The sequence below is a fragment of the Penaeus vannamei genome, chromosome 36 (assembly GCF_042767895.1).
Source record: "Penaeus vannamei isolate JL-2024 chromosome 36, ASM4276789v1, whole genome shotgun sequence".
Taxonomy (NCBI): Eukaryota; Metazoa; Arthropoda; class Malacostraca; order Decapoda; family Penaeidae; genus Penaeus; species Penaeus vannamei.
In genome coordinates this window covers 2,338,123-2,350,622 of record NC_091584.1, presented here as the reverse complement: position 1 = coordinate 2,350,622, position 12,500 = coordinate 2,338,123, and the positions used below count along the sequence as shown (strand labels likewise).

The following is a 12,500-nucleotide window of genomic DNA, read 5'->3' as shown; positions in this document are numbered from 1 at the left end:
TTCCTCTTTCTCTCTCCCCTGTCTCTTATCTTCGCTCTATCCTCTTTCCCTCTCCTCTGTCTCCTACCTTCGCTCTATCCTCTTCCCTTCTTCCAAGTTCTTATATGGAAATCATGGAACTGAGCTATCCATTGGCGCGTCGTCTTCTCTCCGTCTAAACCATTAATCTTTTCTTGTTTTTGTTTTCCTGAGACTAATCACTTTTTCTCCTGCCAGATCCACTGTTTTTTTAAAGGCTTCTTGGTGTCTCTTTGTATGCCGTTCGTTCTCTCTTTCTCTTTCTTTCTTTCTTTCTTTCTTTCTTTCTTTCTTTCTCTCTCTCTCTCTCTCTCTCTCTCTCTCTCTCTCTCTCTCTCTCTCTCACTCACTCACTCACTCACTCACTCACTCACTCACTCACTCACTCTCACTCTCACTCTCTCCCTTACAAGTCAGAGGACAATTGAAAATATTCGCCTACTCATTCATGAACGCCCATCTCGCTTAATACAAAACAACAAGAGAAAAAAGAGGAAGGCGTGAGGGGAAGATGAAGAGATGGGGAGAGGAGGAGGGAAGAAAAGAGAGAGAAAGAGAAAGCATTTAGATGGATAATGAAAGCGAGAGAAACATAGACACAGATGTCTATGGCAGCACAATCAACCAGGACAATAATGACAATTATATATCTATATCTATCTATCAATCTATCAATCTATCTATCTATCTATCTATCTATCTATCTATCTATCTATCTATCTATCTATCTATCTATCTATCTATCTATCTATCTATCTATCTATCTATCTATCTCTATCTGTGTGTATACACTTAACACTCTTATTAATCAAGGTGCCACTATCTATCTATCTATCTATCTATGTGTGTGTATACACTTAACACCCTTATTAATCAAGGTGCCACTATCTATCTATCTATCTATCTATCTATGTGTGTATACACTTAACACCCTTATTAATCAAGGTGCCACTATCTATCCATCCATCCATCCATCCATCCATCCATATATGTATGTATGTGTGTGTCTGTATACACTTAAGAACACCCTTGCTAACCAAGGCGCCACTCCCTCTGCAGAGAACAGCAACGAGCCCCCCCGAGAGTGGCGCGGCTGGGGCCACTGGCTCAAGCAGGAGTTCACGATAGACAAGCGGTTCATCCCCATCAAGTGCATCATCTTCTTTTTCACTGGAGGTGGGTCGTGTTGGCATCATCTGGGGATTTCCTCAGGTTTGGTATGTTCACTTTTCTCCGGGTTGGATATATCAGAACAAGGTGGTTCTCTCACTGTATATCAAATTAATTCAGAGTGATAGCTGCATAATTACAGATAGTTCTTGAAGATAAGAGCCGGAAGCTATTTTTTCGGAAGAGTAATAGAAATTGCTGATATTTAAATTTACGTTAGTGACACTGTGAACATGAAGCTTGTTCATAATTAGTTGACTTATGAACTAATGAACTAGCGTCTGTCAGTAAAGGTTGATTTTGATATTTGCTTCGGAAGAGAGACAGAAAGACTGACAGACAGACAAGATATAGAGAGACATCAAAACGTCAACAGACAGACAGACAAGACATAGAGAGACATCGAGACATCGAATCGTCAACAGACAGACACACAAACAAACAAACAATCCCCAAACCACATGACCCTCGGCCCTTCCTCCTGCAGGAGTGGTCGCCTTCATCCCGTACCTGACCCTCCACATGCAGCAGCTGGGCCTTAATGTCGAAGAAATAGCCATCATGTACGCTGTGCTTCCGATTGCCTCGCTTTTGGGTCCTCCTGCGACAGGTAAGGAAGTCTTTTCTGTTTATTTAAGTCCTTTTAATCTAATCTTGTGAGGCGTGTACAGTCGCAGTCAAAATTCTTGTGAAACATGGTTCGAATTCCGCTTCGAACATCGGCTTCATGCCATACTTTTTGTATAGGATGAGACGGATTCGAAGCTTCAATTCGTTAAAAGACTTTTGATCGTGGCTGTACCTTGTTGGTGGCGGTTATATACGTCCTTTTATGCAGATCTTGAAGGCTTGTGGAAAGTGCTTGCTGGCGGTTTGTGTTTGTGTGTGATTGTTTTTGGGGTGGGAGAAGTATTTGTGCTTGTGTGGAGAGGGGGAAACGTGTATGTGTGTATGTGTGTGTGTGTGTGTGTGTGTGTGTGTGTGTGTGTGTGTGTGTGTGTGTGTGTGTGTGTGCTTGTGTTTGTGTGAGCTTGTGTTTGTGTGTGCTTGTGTTTGTGTGTGTGCTTGTGCGTCTGCGTCTATCACATGTTTGTCTGTCCTCGTATGCGCTTATACATGTGACGCGAACAACCCCCTCGACCCCGCACACCGAAACCCAACCTTCTCCCTCTCCTCCCCTCATCCAGGCATGATCGCGGACAAATTCGGCAAGTACAACATCATGTTCATCATCAACATCATACTCACGGGCGTGTTCCATACCCTGATGCTGCAGGTGCCCCCCGTGCCCGGAAACGCCGTCACCTTCGAGTGTGACACGGGGGGTCATAGCCTCGTGTGGGAGCAGTGCGACGACTGCTATGACCTCAGGAACAACACCGACGCAGCGCTAACCATAAGGGTGAATATCACACTTTTATCGTTGATGTATTGGAAGACGCCCCCGCCCACTTTCCTCGATTCGGTTGGCTAGCCTGCTCCCGAGGAACGATGTGCTTGGCTCGTCTGAACTATTATTCCTAAATGAGATGTTTTACGTAGTTTACAGATACCTTAGTTCACCCGTAAGCCGACAGCCCAAAAGTACTGGCCATTCGCCACTACCAGCTATATATTTTATTTTAAACTACTTAAATTGTCTGAAATATAATCATGGACAACCAGTAATCCTAGAAGTACAAATACTGAAGATTGTGAGCATTGGAAAGTACTTATAAATGATGATGATTATGAAAGAATGACTAATTTGTCTAGAGGGTAGTAAAGACTTCCGGGGGCGAATATTATCATATGCAGGGTCATTTTCTGTAAATCTTTCCCAAGGCATAGTTACAGGCCAATGAGCAAAATCATTATATTTTTGACATTTAACAATTATTTTGATGTCTATAAAATAAATTCAAAGTACCCAAACTGTTTGGGTTTATATGGTGAAGGTAAAGCTTTACCTTTCATAATAACAGGTCATTTAAGGTAAAGGATATCAAACTTACCGAACGAACCAAGCAAAAAGAGCGGAGCCTGCTGTAAAAAAAAATAATAATAATGATAAATAATGATAATAAATGAATAAAAAAAACAAGTGTGCTCTACTCAGATCAAGGTAGTTTGAAACAGGTAGCTCCTCTCAATCTTGATGAAATTCCTAGTTGGCAGCTTTCGAGCTAAGCCCTGCTTTTTTGTCTTTCTTCATAGCTAATATTATTTTTCTTATTTATTTTTCCTTTGTTGCATTTGTTTATTTTTTTTTTTTTCAAGCATCATTATCACTGGACCATTTCCAAAGATAATGCACTGAAAAAATACCATCATATGTACAGATTGACGGTTAAATAAAGGTGCAGAGATAATGATGTTATCACGTTTTGCCAATGAGTGCCCTTTGAGTTATCAGATATAGCTAGATAATTATTTATTCAATTTACTCAATATTGTTATAATCATCAGATGTAATATAAAATTCCCCTTATTTACTTATTAATAAAAAAAGTTCTTTACCATTGCTAGCCGTCAGAATATTCTTGGGGAAAAATCGATTTTGGTTCCAAGAAGCTAAATGGAAGTGGAGTTACTTGACTATATGTACCTTGACTTTTATGTATATGTCAAACTGTACTCGTCTTTTATCAAACCTAAATGTCTTATGTTTTGAAAAAATATGCTGTATTTACGTCTTTATCAATATTTTTTTGATGGAGAAATATATCACGCACTAAAAACAGGTAAATCTGACTTTATTCCCAGTTCTGCAAATACGAATGCGAGAACGCACCCGAAGACGTGCAGTTGTGCCTGTCAAATGCTTTCACAACAACCTGCAACTCTTACAATGCCACGGATAAGGTAATAATTGCTTTCGTTTTTAATAGATATAAGTTTTATGTATGTTGTGTCAGGTCAAGGGGGATGAAAATAATTTCATAGTAGATTTTTAATGTCAGGTATTGAGTGAGTGTCATTAGGGTGACTGACCGCAGTTAATAGATAGATAGATAGATAGATAGATAGATAGATAGATAGATAGGTAGGTAGGTAGGTAGGTAGGTAGGTAGGTAAGTAGATATAAAATGTCTTTTTTTAGATGCATTGCTGTATGTTTTAGGCCCATTTTTCCAATTCTACTTTATTATTTATTTCTATCCATATTCCCATTGTATTTCCCGCTTGTTCGTTAACTTTAATGCCGGATTAACCTTCATTTCGTAACAGATGACACGTTAACATCTTTGGAGAACATTTATAGATTCTAGATTTTTGTTCAAACAGAACCTATAAACACATAGCTGCCTTTTGATACGACTTTATGAAAAAAAGAAAAAGAAAGAAAAACAAAATATATATAGGCCTATATCTATCTGTCGTCACGTCATCGGCCTCATTGCAAGTGTCATTCTATTATGTGACACAGCTAATCATATATATTTCACTTCTGAAGTTAACATGCTGAAAAATCTCATAATGATCAAAGTACTCTTTGCCATTCTTTCAGTAAATATTTACATTTCTTCTATTCAAATAAACTTTTCTTTAACTCTGTATGTTTTCGATAGAGATATCTCAGAATATTTTTTTCCCTCAAAGACCATTTGCATAACAAAATTTGTATTTATCATCCTGTTCCTGTCATTTGTCCTTTTATACCAAAATCAGATTGAAGCCACAACTTCAAGGTGAAAAATATTGGTAAAACGGTCTAATATAACGCTGCCTCTTTCATTTTTTCAACTAAATGGAGAACATTATATTCGAAGATGGAGAGAGAGAGAGAGAGAGAGAGAGAGAGAGAGAGAGAGAGAGAGAGAGAGAGAGAGAGAGAGAGAGAGAGAGAGAGAGAGAGAGAGAGAAAGTAGGAGAAAAAGAAATAGAGAGAAAGGCAGATAGGCAGGCAGAAAGAAAAAGAAAACCAGAGAGAGAAAAATAAGAAAGAGAAGAAGGCAGAGAAAAAGAGAGGGAAAAAAGAAAGAAAGAGAGGGGGAGGGGGGAGAATGAGAGAGAGAGAGAGAGAAACAAACAAACAAATAAGAAAGAGCGAGAGAGAAGCAGAAAGCAAGAGAGACTGAAAGAGAACGAGGGAGACAGAGAGGCAAAAAAAAAAAAAAAAAAAAAATGAACAATCTCTAATGCAGCGGCCGTCCCTCCCTAACCGCCTGTTCAGTGTATTCAGCGTCACACTGCCAATTGTTCAGCGTACGTGCTAGTCAGATAGTTTGTTGCCGCTGGATGCAGCTCTTTGTGATTTTGTAAACAGGAAGAAAAGGTCTTGCAGATTTATAAATATTGATGTCCTTATCGCTTGTTTACCTAGTATGGCCTCTGTTGGCACGTGCACTGTTACGTTTTGTAAGAGTAAGATGATATAATGTACTGTGTTCTCATTTACAATAGTATGATACTTCATATGCTTCTCATGTGTTTGATCTTCATCTTCATCGTTCAATTAAAAGCCTAAAAAGAGAAGAAAAAGAAAACTGATAAATATGTCACAATGGACGTAAATCCTTTGTGGACATTATAATACTGTCGTCCGTACAGTTTCAAACAATATCGAATTTCTTTAAGAAATGTGATAGTAATCCTCGTAATTTTGTATAGCTAAGTCATCACACTTTTAAACACAGTTGCCTGGACAAAGAAGGTTCGAGAGCATTGAAGAAGCTCCATTATTACTAATAATTCTTTTTGTGGAGAAAATTTCTTGTCTCCTTGTCGCTGTCTGTTTATAAAGCCCTTTATTCAGAGTAAAGCAGTCAGAGCTGTGTAAGAATCGCCCCAAATTTTGAATGCTCAAATGCGTTTAATTCAGCGTTGAGTATTACACTTACTATTGCCGGGCAGGAACGCAATAAAAATTACTTCTTTTGTTTCTTACGCGGGTTTCTCGACTGTACCAAACCCGGTAAGGCATCTGTGCCACCCACCCTACTCTTACCCAGTCCTGCGCCATGCAACGGGCCAGAGGGCATGAGAGTTCACGCCAGAACCTGCCTTAGGAAACCCTGCCTGAGGTTTCCACTACAGAGTAGAGAAATATCCACGGTCATCCTGCGACCATGTTAGTCTGTAGGAAGGAGAACGTTTTGGAGTCGCTCAGGCGGCAACACTCGGAGGATCAGCTGATGATTGCGTTTTCCGTTAATCTTCAAGTTGCAGCTCTATTTGTATTTATTATTGATGTGTATGTTTATATGTATACTTGTAAAAATGTATTAATGTGATACCTTCCTTTAATTACAGTTTTAGGAGTAATTCAACGATATGAAACACCTCTAGTTACAGTTTTAGGAGTAATTCAACGATATGAAACATTTTGTTCGGGGTTAGGTTAACAATACTCGTGTAATATTTATCACGTACGAGTAAGAATCCTCATCATTCTTAACCTATATTTTTTGGAGGGGGAAAGGACATACAAACTCATTTCCCCTTATTGTATCCCTTACCCATTATAGTTAAAATAGCCATCTGATCTTATTTTTTTATTCTTTATTTATATTCTCATTTATTTACTTTATTTTTGCCACAGATAAAGATAAACGGGACTCTATTCGCACCGTGGATGGAGGAGGGCCAGCAGTGCTTTCACACTTGGCGGGAAATTGACTTCGAGGGAAACGTGTACAATAATCTTACCTGCAACTCCCCCTGCCCGATGAAGTGTCAAGTTTTCGGTACTTAAATAATGAATTGGTCACACTTATATATGTGTGCGAGGTTTTCGTATAGAATATGAATATCTTTATTGATTTGATTTTAGAAAATGTGATTTGTTGTATCCCCTTCGAGATTTTGCCTGAGAATACGTTCTTGAGATATTTACAACTAATTCGTATTTCATAAATGGCGTGGAAAAGGCAATTTACACGCTCAACGATACATTCTTTAATCTCTTTATCTCTTTATCTATTCATTTCTTTCTTTTTCTGTCCCAGGGGAGAAGACCTGCCACGAAATGCTGGACAAAAATGCCCCGCCCATGACCTTCTGGAGTTACTTCGTGCTTCGGTTGATCGCGACCTTCTTCCTCGGTTCATCCTTCACCATGATGGTCAGTCGCCATGCGGGGAGGGGAGAGGGAGGACGTAGGCTGTTTGTAGTGTGGAGAATGAGTTTATGCATCACTAAGGAAGTAATGATTACACAAAGCGATCTGTCAGGCAGTTAGTTGATCAGTGCATTGATCAATCGAATATATGATCAATCAGTATATATGTACCGATTGATTGATGGATATATACATTGATAGAGAGAGAGAGAGAGAGAGAGAGAGAGAGAGAGAGAGAGAGAGAGAGAGAGAGAGAGAGAGAGAGAGAGAGAGAGAGAGAGAGAGAGAGAAAGAAAGAGAAAGAGAAGAAAAAAAAGAAAAGAAAGTTAGAGAATGAAAAAAATAACCAAACACACACAGAAAGAAATCGCATGAATCCCAAGCACTTACACACACCCTCCCCTTCCCCTCCCCACTCCCACCCCCTTCCCCTTCCCCTTCACCTTCCCCTTCCCCTTCCCCTTCCCCTTCTCCTTCCCCTTCCCCTTCCCCTTCACCTTCCCCTTCCCCTTCCCCTTCACCTTCACCTTCACCTTCACCTTCACCTTCACCTTCACCTTCACCTTCCCCCTCCCTCCCCCCAGGACGCCGTGACGCTTGCGCAGATCAACAAGCAGGGCGGCGAGTTCGGCAAACAGCGCGTCATGACCATGGTGGGCTTCTCCATCATCCCGCTCATAGCCGGCATCATCATCGACAGAATCGGAGAGAAGACGGGTGAGCTGAGCCATTTTTGTCCAGGCATTTTCGCCAACTGTACCGTAAATTATCCTTCTTGTACTGTTACGTACCCCCTTCCCCCGTCCACCATGGCTAAACAAACTTCTGTTTAGGGTAGTGCAGATAATATAGTAATTAAGACCTTATTGCAGGAGCGTTGGTCAATAATTCGAATTTAATACACGAATAGAAAAGATTTTTTTTTTTTGTTTATGTGTGTGTGTTCCTCGTTTGTTCACGTACCCTTATGATATATGTTGCGGACCCCAGTTTGGAAAACACTGAGCTTAAAAGTTCCTCCGGTGTTTATGTAAATTCTCCTTAAGTTTGGCTATCTTGTTTTTTTTATATTATTTTACGGAGTCTGAAGCTAAAAGGTCCTCGGTGTTTTATGTAGGTTCTCCTTAAGTTTGGCTATCTTGTTTTTATTATTATTATTATTATTATTTTACGGAGTCTGAAGGCCTTGTTGGGGTATGGTGGTTGAGATATGGTCGTGTGGAATATGGAATTGCTAATTCGGGAGTTGGGTTGTCACTTGGCAGTGTTTCGAGTATATGTTGTATTTTAGTTGCGGGATATATGTCTAATTTCATATTAAAGTGGGTTTTGACTATGGAATGTTGGTCTTGAAAATTTGGAAAGATTAGTTTAGGCTTTTTCTTCACTTTTCCCTTAGCCTTTTTCTCACAATATTTGCCCTAGATTCCTATCCTTTGTTCCCTAACTATAGTCTTTTTTCCCCCACATTTTCCCAATATTCCCATTCTTTTTCCCTTACTATAGCCTTCTTCCCATAACATTTCCCCTAGATTCCCATGCTTTTTCCCTAACCTTATTTTTTATTCAGCATAATTTTCCCTTAGTTCCCATCACTTTTCCCTTACCATAGCCTTTTTATCCTACATATCCCCTAGATTCCCATCATTTTTTCCCTACCATAGCTTTTTTCCTACATATCCCCTAGATTCCCATCACTTTTCCCTTACCATAGCCTTTTTATCCTACATATCCCCTAGATTCCCATCACTTTTCCCTTACCATAGCCTTTTTATCCTACATATCCCCTAGATTCCCATCATTTTTTCCCTACCATAGCTTTTTTTCCTACATATCCCCTAGATTCCCATAATTTTCTCCCTACCATAGTTTTTCCCACAACATTTCCCCTAGATTCCCATAATTTTCCCCCTACCATAGCCTTTTTTCCTACATATCCCCTAGATTCCCATCACTTTTCCCCTACCATAGCTTTTTTATCCTACATATCCCCTAGATTCCCATCACTTTTCTCCTACCATAGCCTTTTTATCCTACATATCCCCTAGATTCCCATCATTTTCCCCCTACCATAGCCTTTTTATCCTACATATCCCCTAGATTCCCATAATTTTCCCGCTACTATAGCATTTTTTCCCCCTACTATAGCATTTTTCCCGCTACTATAGCATTTCCCCCCCCCCCCTACTATAACATTTTTTCCCCCACACAACATTTCTCCTGGATTCCCCTCGCCCTCACGCCGTCCTCCTCGCTCCCGCAGGTGTAATCGACTACATGCCGGCCTTCTACCTCGGCGACGCCCTGCTGCTGCTGGCCGTCTTCCTGGTGTCCCGGTTGCCTCTGGAAGTGAGTGGGGGTTTTGGTCGCGTTATGTATGTATGTGTATATGTATGCAGTATATATATATATATATATATATATATATATATATATATATATATATATATATATGTATGTATATGTATGTATGTATATGTATGTATATATATGTATGTATATATATGTATGCATATATATGTATGTATATATGTATGTATATATGTATGTATATATGTATATATATATATATATATATATATATATATAATTTGTTGTTGTTGTTGTTGTTGTTGTTGTTCTTCTTCTTCTTCTTCTTCTTCTTCTTCTTCTTCTTCTTCTTCTTCTTCTTCTTCTTCTTCTTCTTCTTCTTCTTCTTCTTCTTCTTCTTCTTCTTCTTCTTCTTCTTCTTCTTCTTCCTTCTTTCTTATCTTTTCTTTTCTTTTTCTTTTTCTTTATATGCATATATATGTATATTATATGTTTATATATATATGTACACACACACACACACACACACACACACACACACACACACACATATATATATATATATATATATATATATATATATATGTATATATATATGTAAATATCCACATATATCACTCCACCTACCTCCTCCCTCGCAGACATCAACCTCCATATGTCGTACCCGCATAAGCCCCCTTTCCTGCACCCACCTTGCTCGTCCTTCTAACCCAGCTTCCCCCCCGTGTCCAGGTCGAGCTGCCCGAGGAGAGCCTGACGAAGGGGCTGAAGGAAATCATAACGAGGGTGGAGATCGACATTTTCATGATCCTGATTCTTATTATGGGCACCAACTACGGCTTCATCGAGAGCTACCTGTTCGTCTACCTGAAGGAGCTGAATGCGCCGAACTACTTGCTCGGTGAGTCAAGGAATTGAGATATTTATGGCTTGGGAAGTTAATTGTTGTGAAGGGAGAGTGTATTATTTCCCGACGGTGGGTTTAAAACCAGATGTATTCCGTCTGTATGTTTATTTTTAGCAAACTTATGCATGGCCTTTTGTTCTGAATTTTGAACCGTGCATTTGAGGGAAATGTTATGTCACCGCATTGCCATCAAACAGATCAGTGGCGTTTTGTTATGAACCAAGACCAGTGATTTCCTGCCAATGCTTTTAAACAACATTCTAGCGTTTAAATAGCTCAGGCTGCGTAAGAACTAATGGTATTTTGTTCATCATCAAGACTAGGAATATTTTTGTTAGTTCGATATTAGAGGGTTGTTCCATAAAGTGACTAGTAACGTCTTATGCTGATTCTGAACCCGCGATTCCCCATAGTAATACATTTGAAACACTTTCTTCGATTTATACATTTTATCATTAGTCGAGAGCATTCAGTTTATTCAAATCACGTCCCCCTGATGATGCATTCAAATCTATTTCTTCACTTTACGTTTCTAGTCCATCAAAGTGATCGAGATCTTGTAATTCCGATTTTTATAACTGTAATGTCCAGAGCGACGACGTAGAGCAGCGGTCACGATTCGAGTCCTGCGGCCAGTTTGTTAAAATTGTACCAGGCCCGACCCAATGAATTTTCATAAATACAGATGCAGAAATAAAGGCATATCTGTCCATATATCTGATAGATATACATTTACCTATCTATTTGCCCGGTTGATATACATGTCTAGACTGATAAATATGCATTTATTTTCTTTTTTATGCATGTCAAGTATACGAATATTCTTTGGGTCGGGCCTCGCACAATTCTGACAAACCGGCAGCTGGTCACGGTCCGAGTTTAGGTCTCACGGTCAGAGTAACGGTCTTTCACTGTCATATCTATTGTACATGCAATTAAGTACCGTCCTAGCCCTTGCTAAGGACGTAAAACTGGACCATCATCAGCCCATAATTCATCAGGTCAACAGACGCAGATCTTGTGTTCCCCGCGGATCAGATCTTCCTAGTGGAATTATCTTCCTCACAAACTTGAGATTCCTTAATTGATCTTGCTTGCTGACTTTTCTTATTCCTTGCTGATATGGTCTTCCTCACATTGATATTCCTCAAGATTTCAACTTCCTTGCACTCTTGATATTCCTCGCGGACTTAAACCTCGCGGACTTAATCTTCCTCATGAATTCATCTTTTTTTCCCCTTAACCTTCCTCGCGATAACGCCCCCCCTCCCCCTCTCTCCCCCCAGGGCTGACCATGACGACCGGCTGCATGATCAGCATCCCGATGTTGTTCTGGGCCGACCCCATTGTGGACAAGATGGGGCGACACAACGTTTTTCTCGTGTCCTTCCTCGCCTACGCCGTCAGGATGTTTGGTTACGCCTACATCACGTGAGTCCAGTCGGGGTGGTTGCTCCCGCGTGTGTTGGTGGAGGTTATGGATGTGGTTTGTTTGTGTAAGGGAGGCAGGGAGGGAGGGAGGGAGGGAGAGTGGGGAGGAGAGGAAGAGGGGAAGGGGGGGATAGAGGGAGGGAAGGGAGGGTGGAAGTAAGGAGAGGTGCAGGGAAGGTGGAAGTAAGGAGAGGTGCAGGGAAGGTGGAAGGAAGAGGGAGAAAGGAAAGGGGGGGGGGGGTAAGGAAGCAAGGAAGGAAGAAAAAAGATAGGAAGGAGAGGTAAAGGGAGAGAGAGAGAGGGGAGGGGCAGACAGATAGACAACCAGAGATATAGATAGACCCAGAGAATGAAAGGAGAGAGAAGATATTTCACGACTCACTGTTATTTCCCATACATTTTACCATCAACTTCTGCTTCCGCCATTGCCTGAATTACAATATTGTTTCTACACACCATGCATTACATGACTGAGGGGCGCAATCCATCTCAATAACGGAATTCAGCCCCTCCCCCGACGCCCTGGCATCCACCACTGCCTTTCCTATCACATCCTTTCCCTTCTATTTTATATTTTTTCCTCTATTTTATCCTATTATCTCCTCTCCCAGGAACCCGTGG

General features: G+C 40.4%; 1 protein-coding gene across 1 annotated transcript in view; it reads left to right on the top strand.

The window, feature by feature from the left end:
- LOC113815151 (major facilitator superfamily domain-containing protein 6) overlaps positions 1-12,500 on the top strand; it is a 22,920-nt gene that overhangs the window by 5,244 nt on the left and 5,176 nt on the right. Inside the window, exons 2-12 of the mRNA XM_027367244.2 lie at positions 1,078-1,194; positions 1,676-1,798; positions 2,376-2,590; positions 3,934-4,032; positions 6,713-6,857; positions 7,119-7,234; positions 7,816-7,948; positions 9,495-9,580; positions 10,274-10,442; positions 11,735-11,879; positions 12,491-12,500. The exon at positions 12,491-12,500 is cut by the window's right edge and continues 142 nt beyond it. Of these exons, the coding sequence (XP_027223045.1) occupies positions 1,078-1,194; positions 1,676-1,798; positions 2,376-2,590; positions 3,934-4,032; positions 6,713-6,857; positions 7,119-7,234; positions 7,816-7,948; positions 9,495-9,580; positions 10,274-10,442; positions 11,735-11,879; positions 12,491-12,500 (1,358 nt within the window). The remainder of the gene's footprint in view (positions 1-1,077; positions 1,195-1,675; positions 1,799-2,375; positions 2,591-3,933; positions 4,033-6,712; positions 6,858-7,118; positions 7,235-7,815; positions 7,949-9,494; positions 9,581-10,273; positions 10,443-11,734; positions 11,880-12,490) is intronic.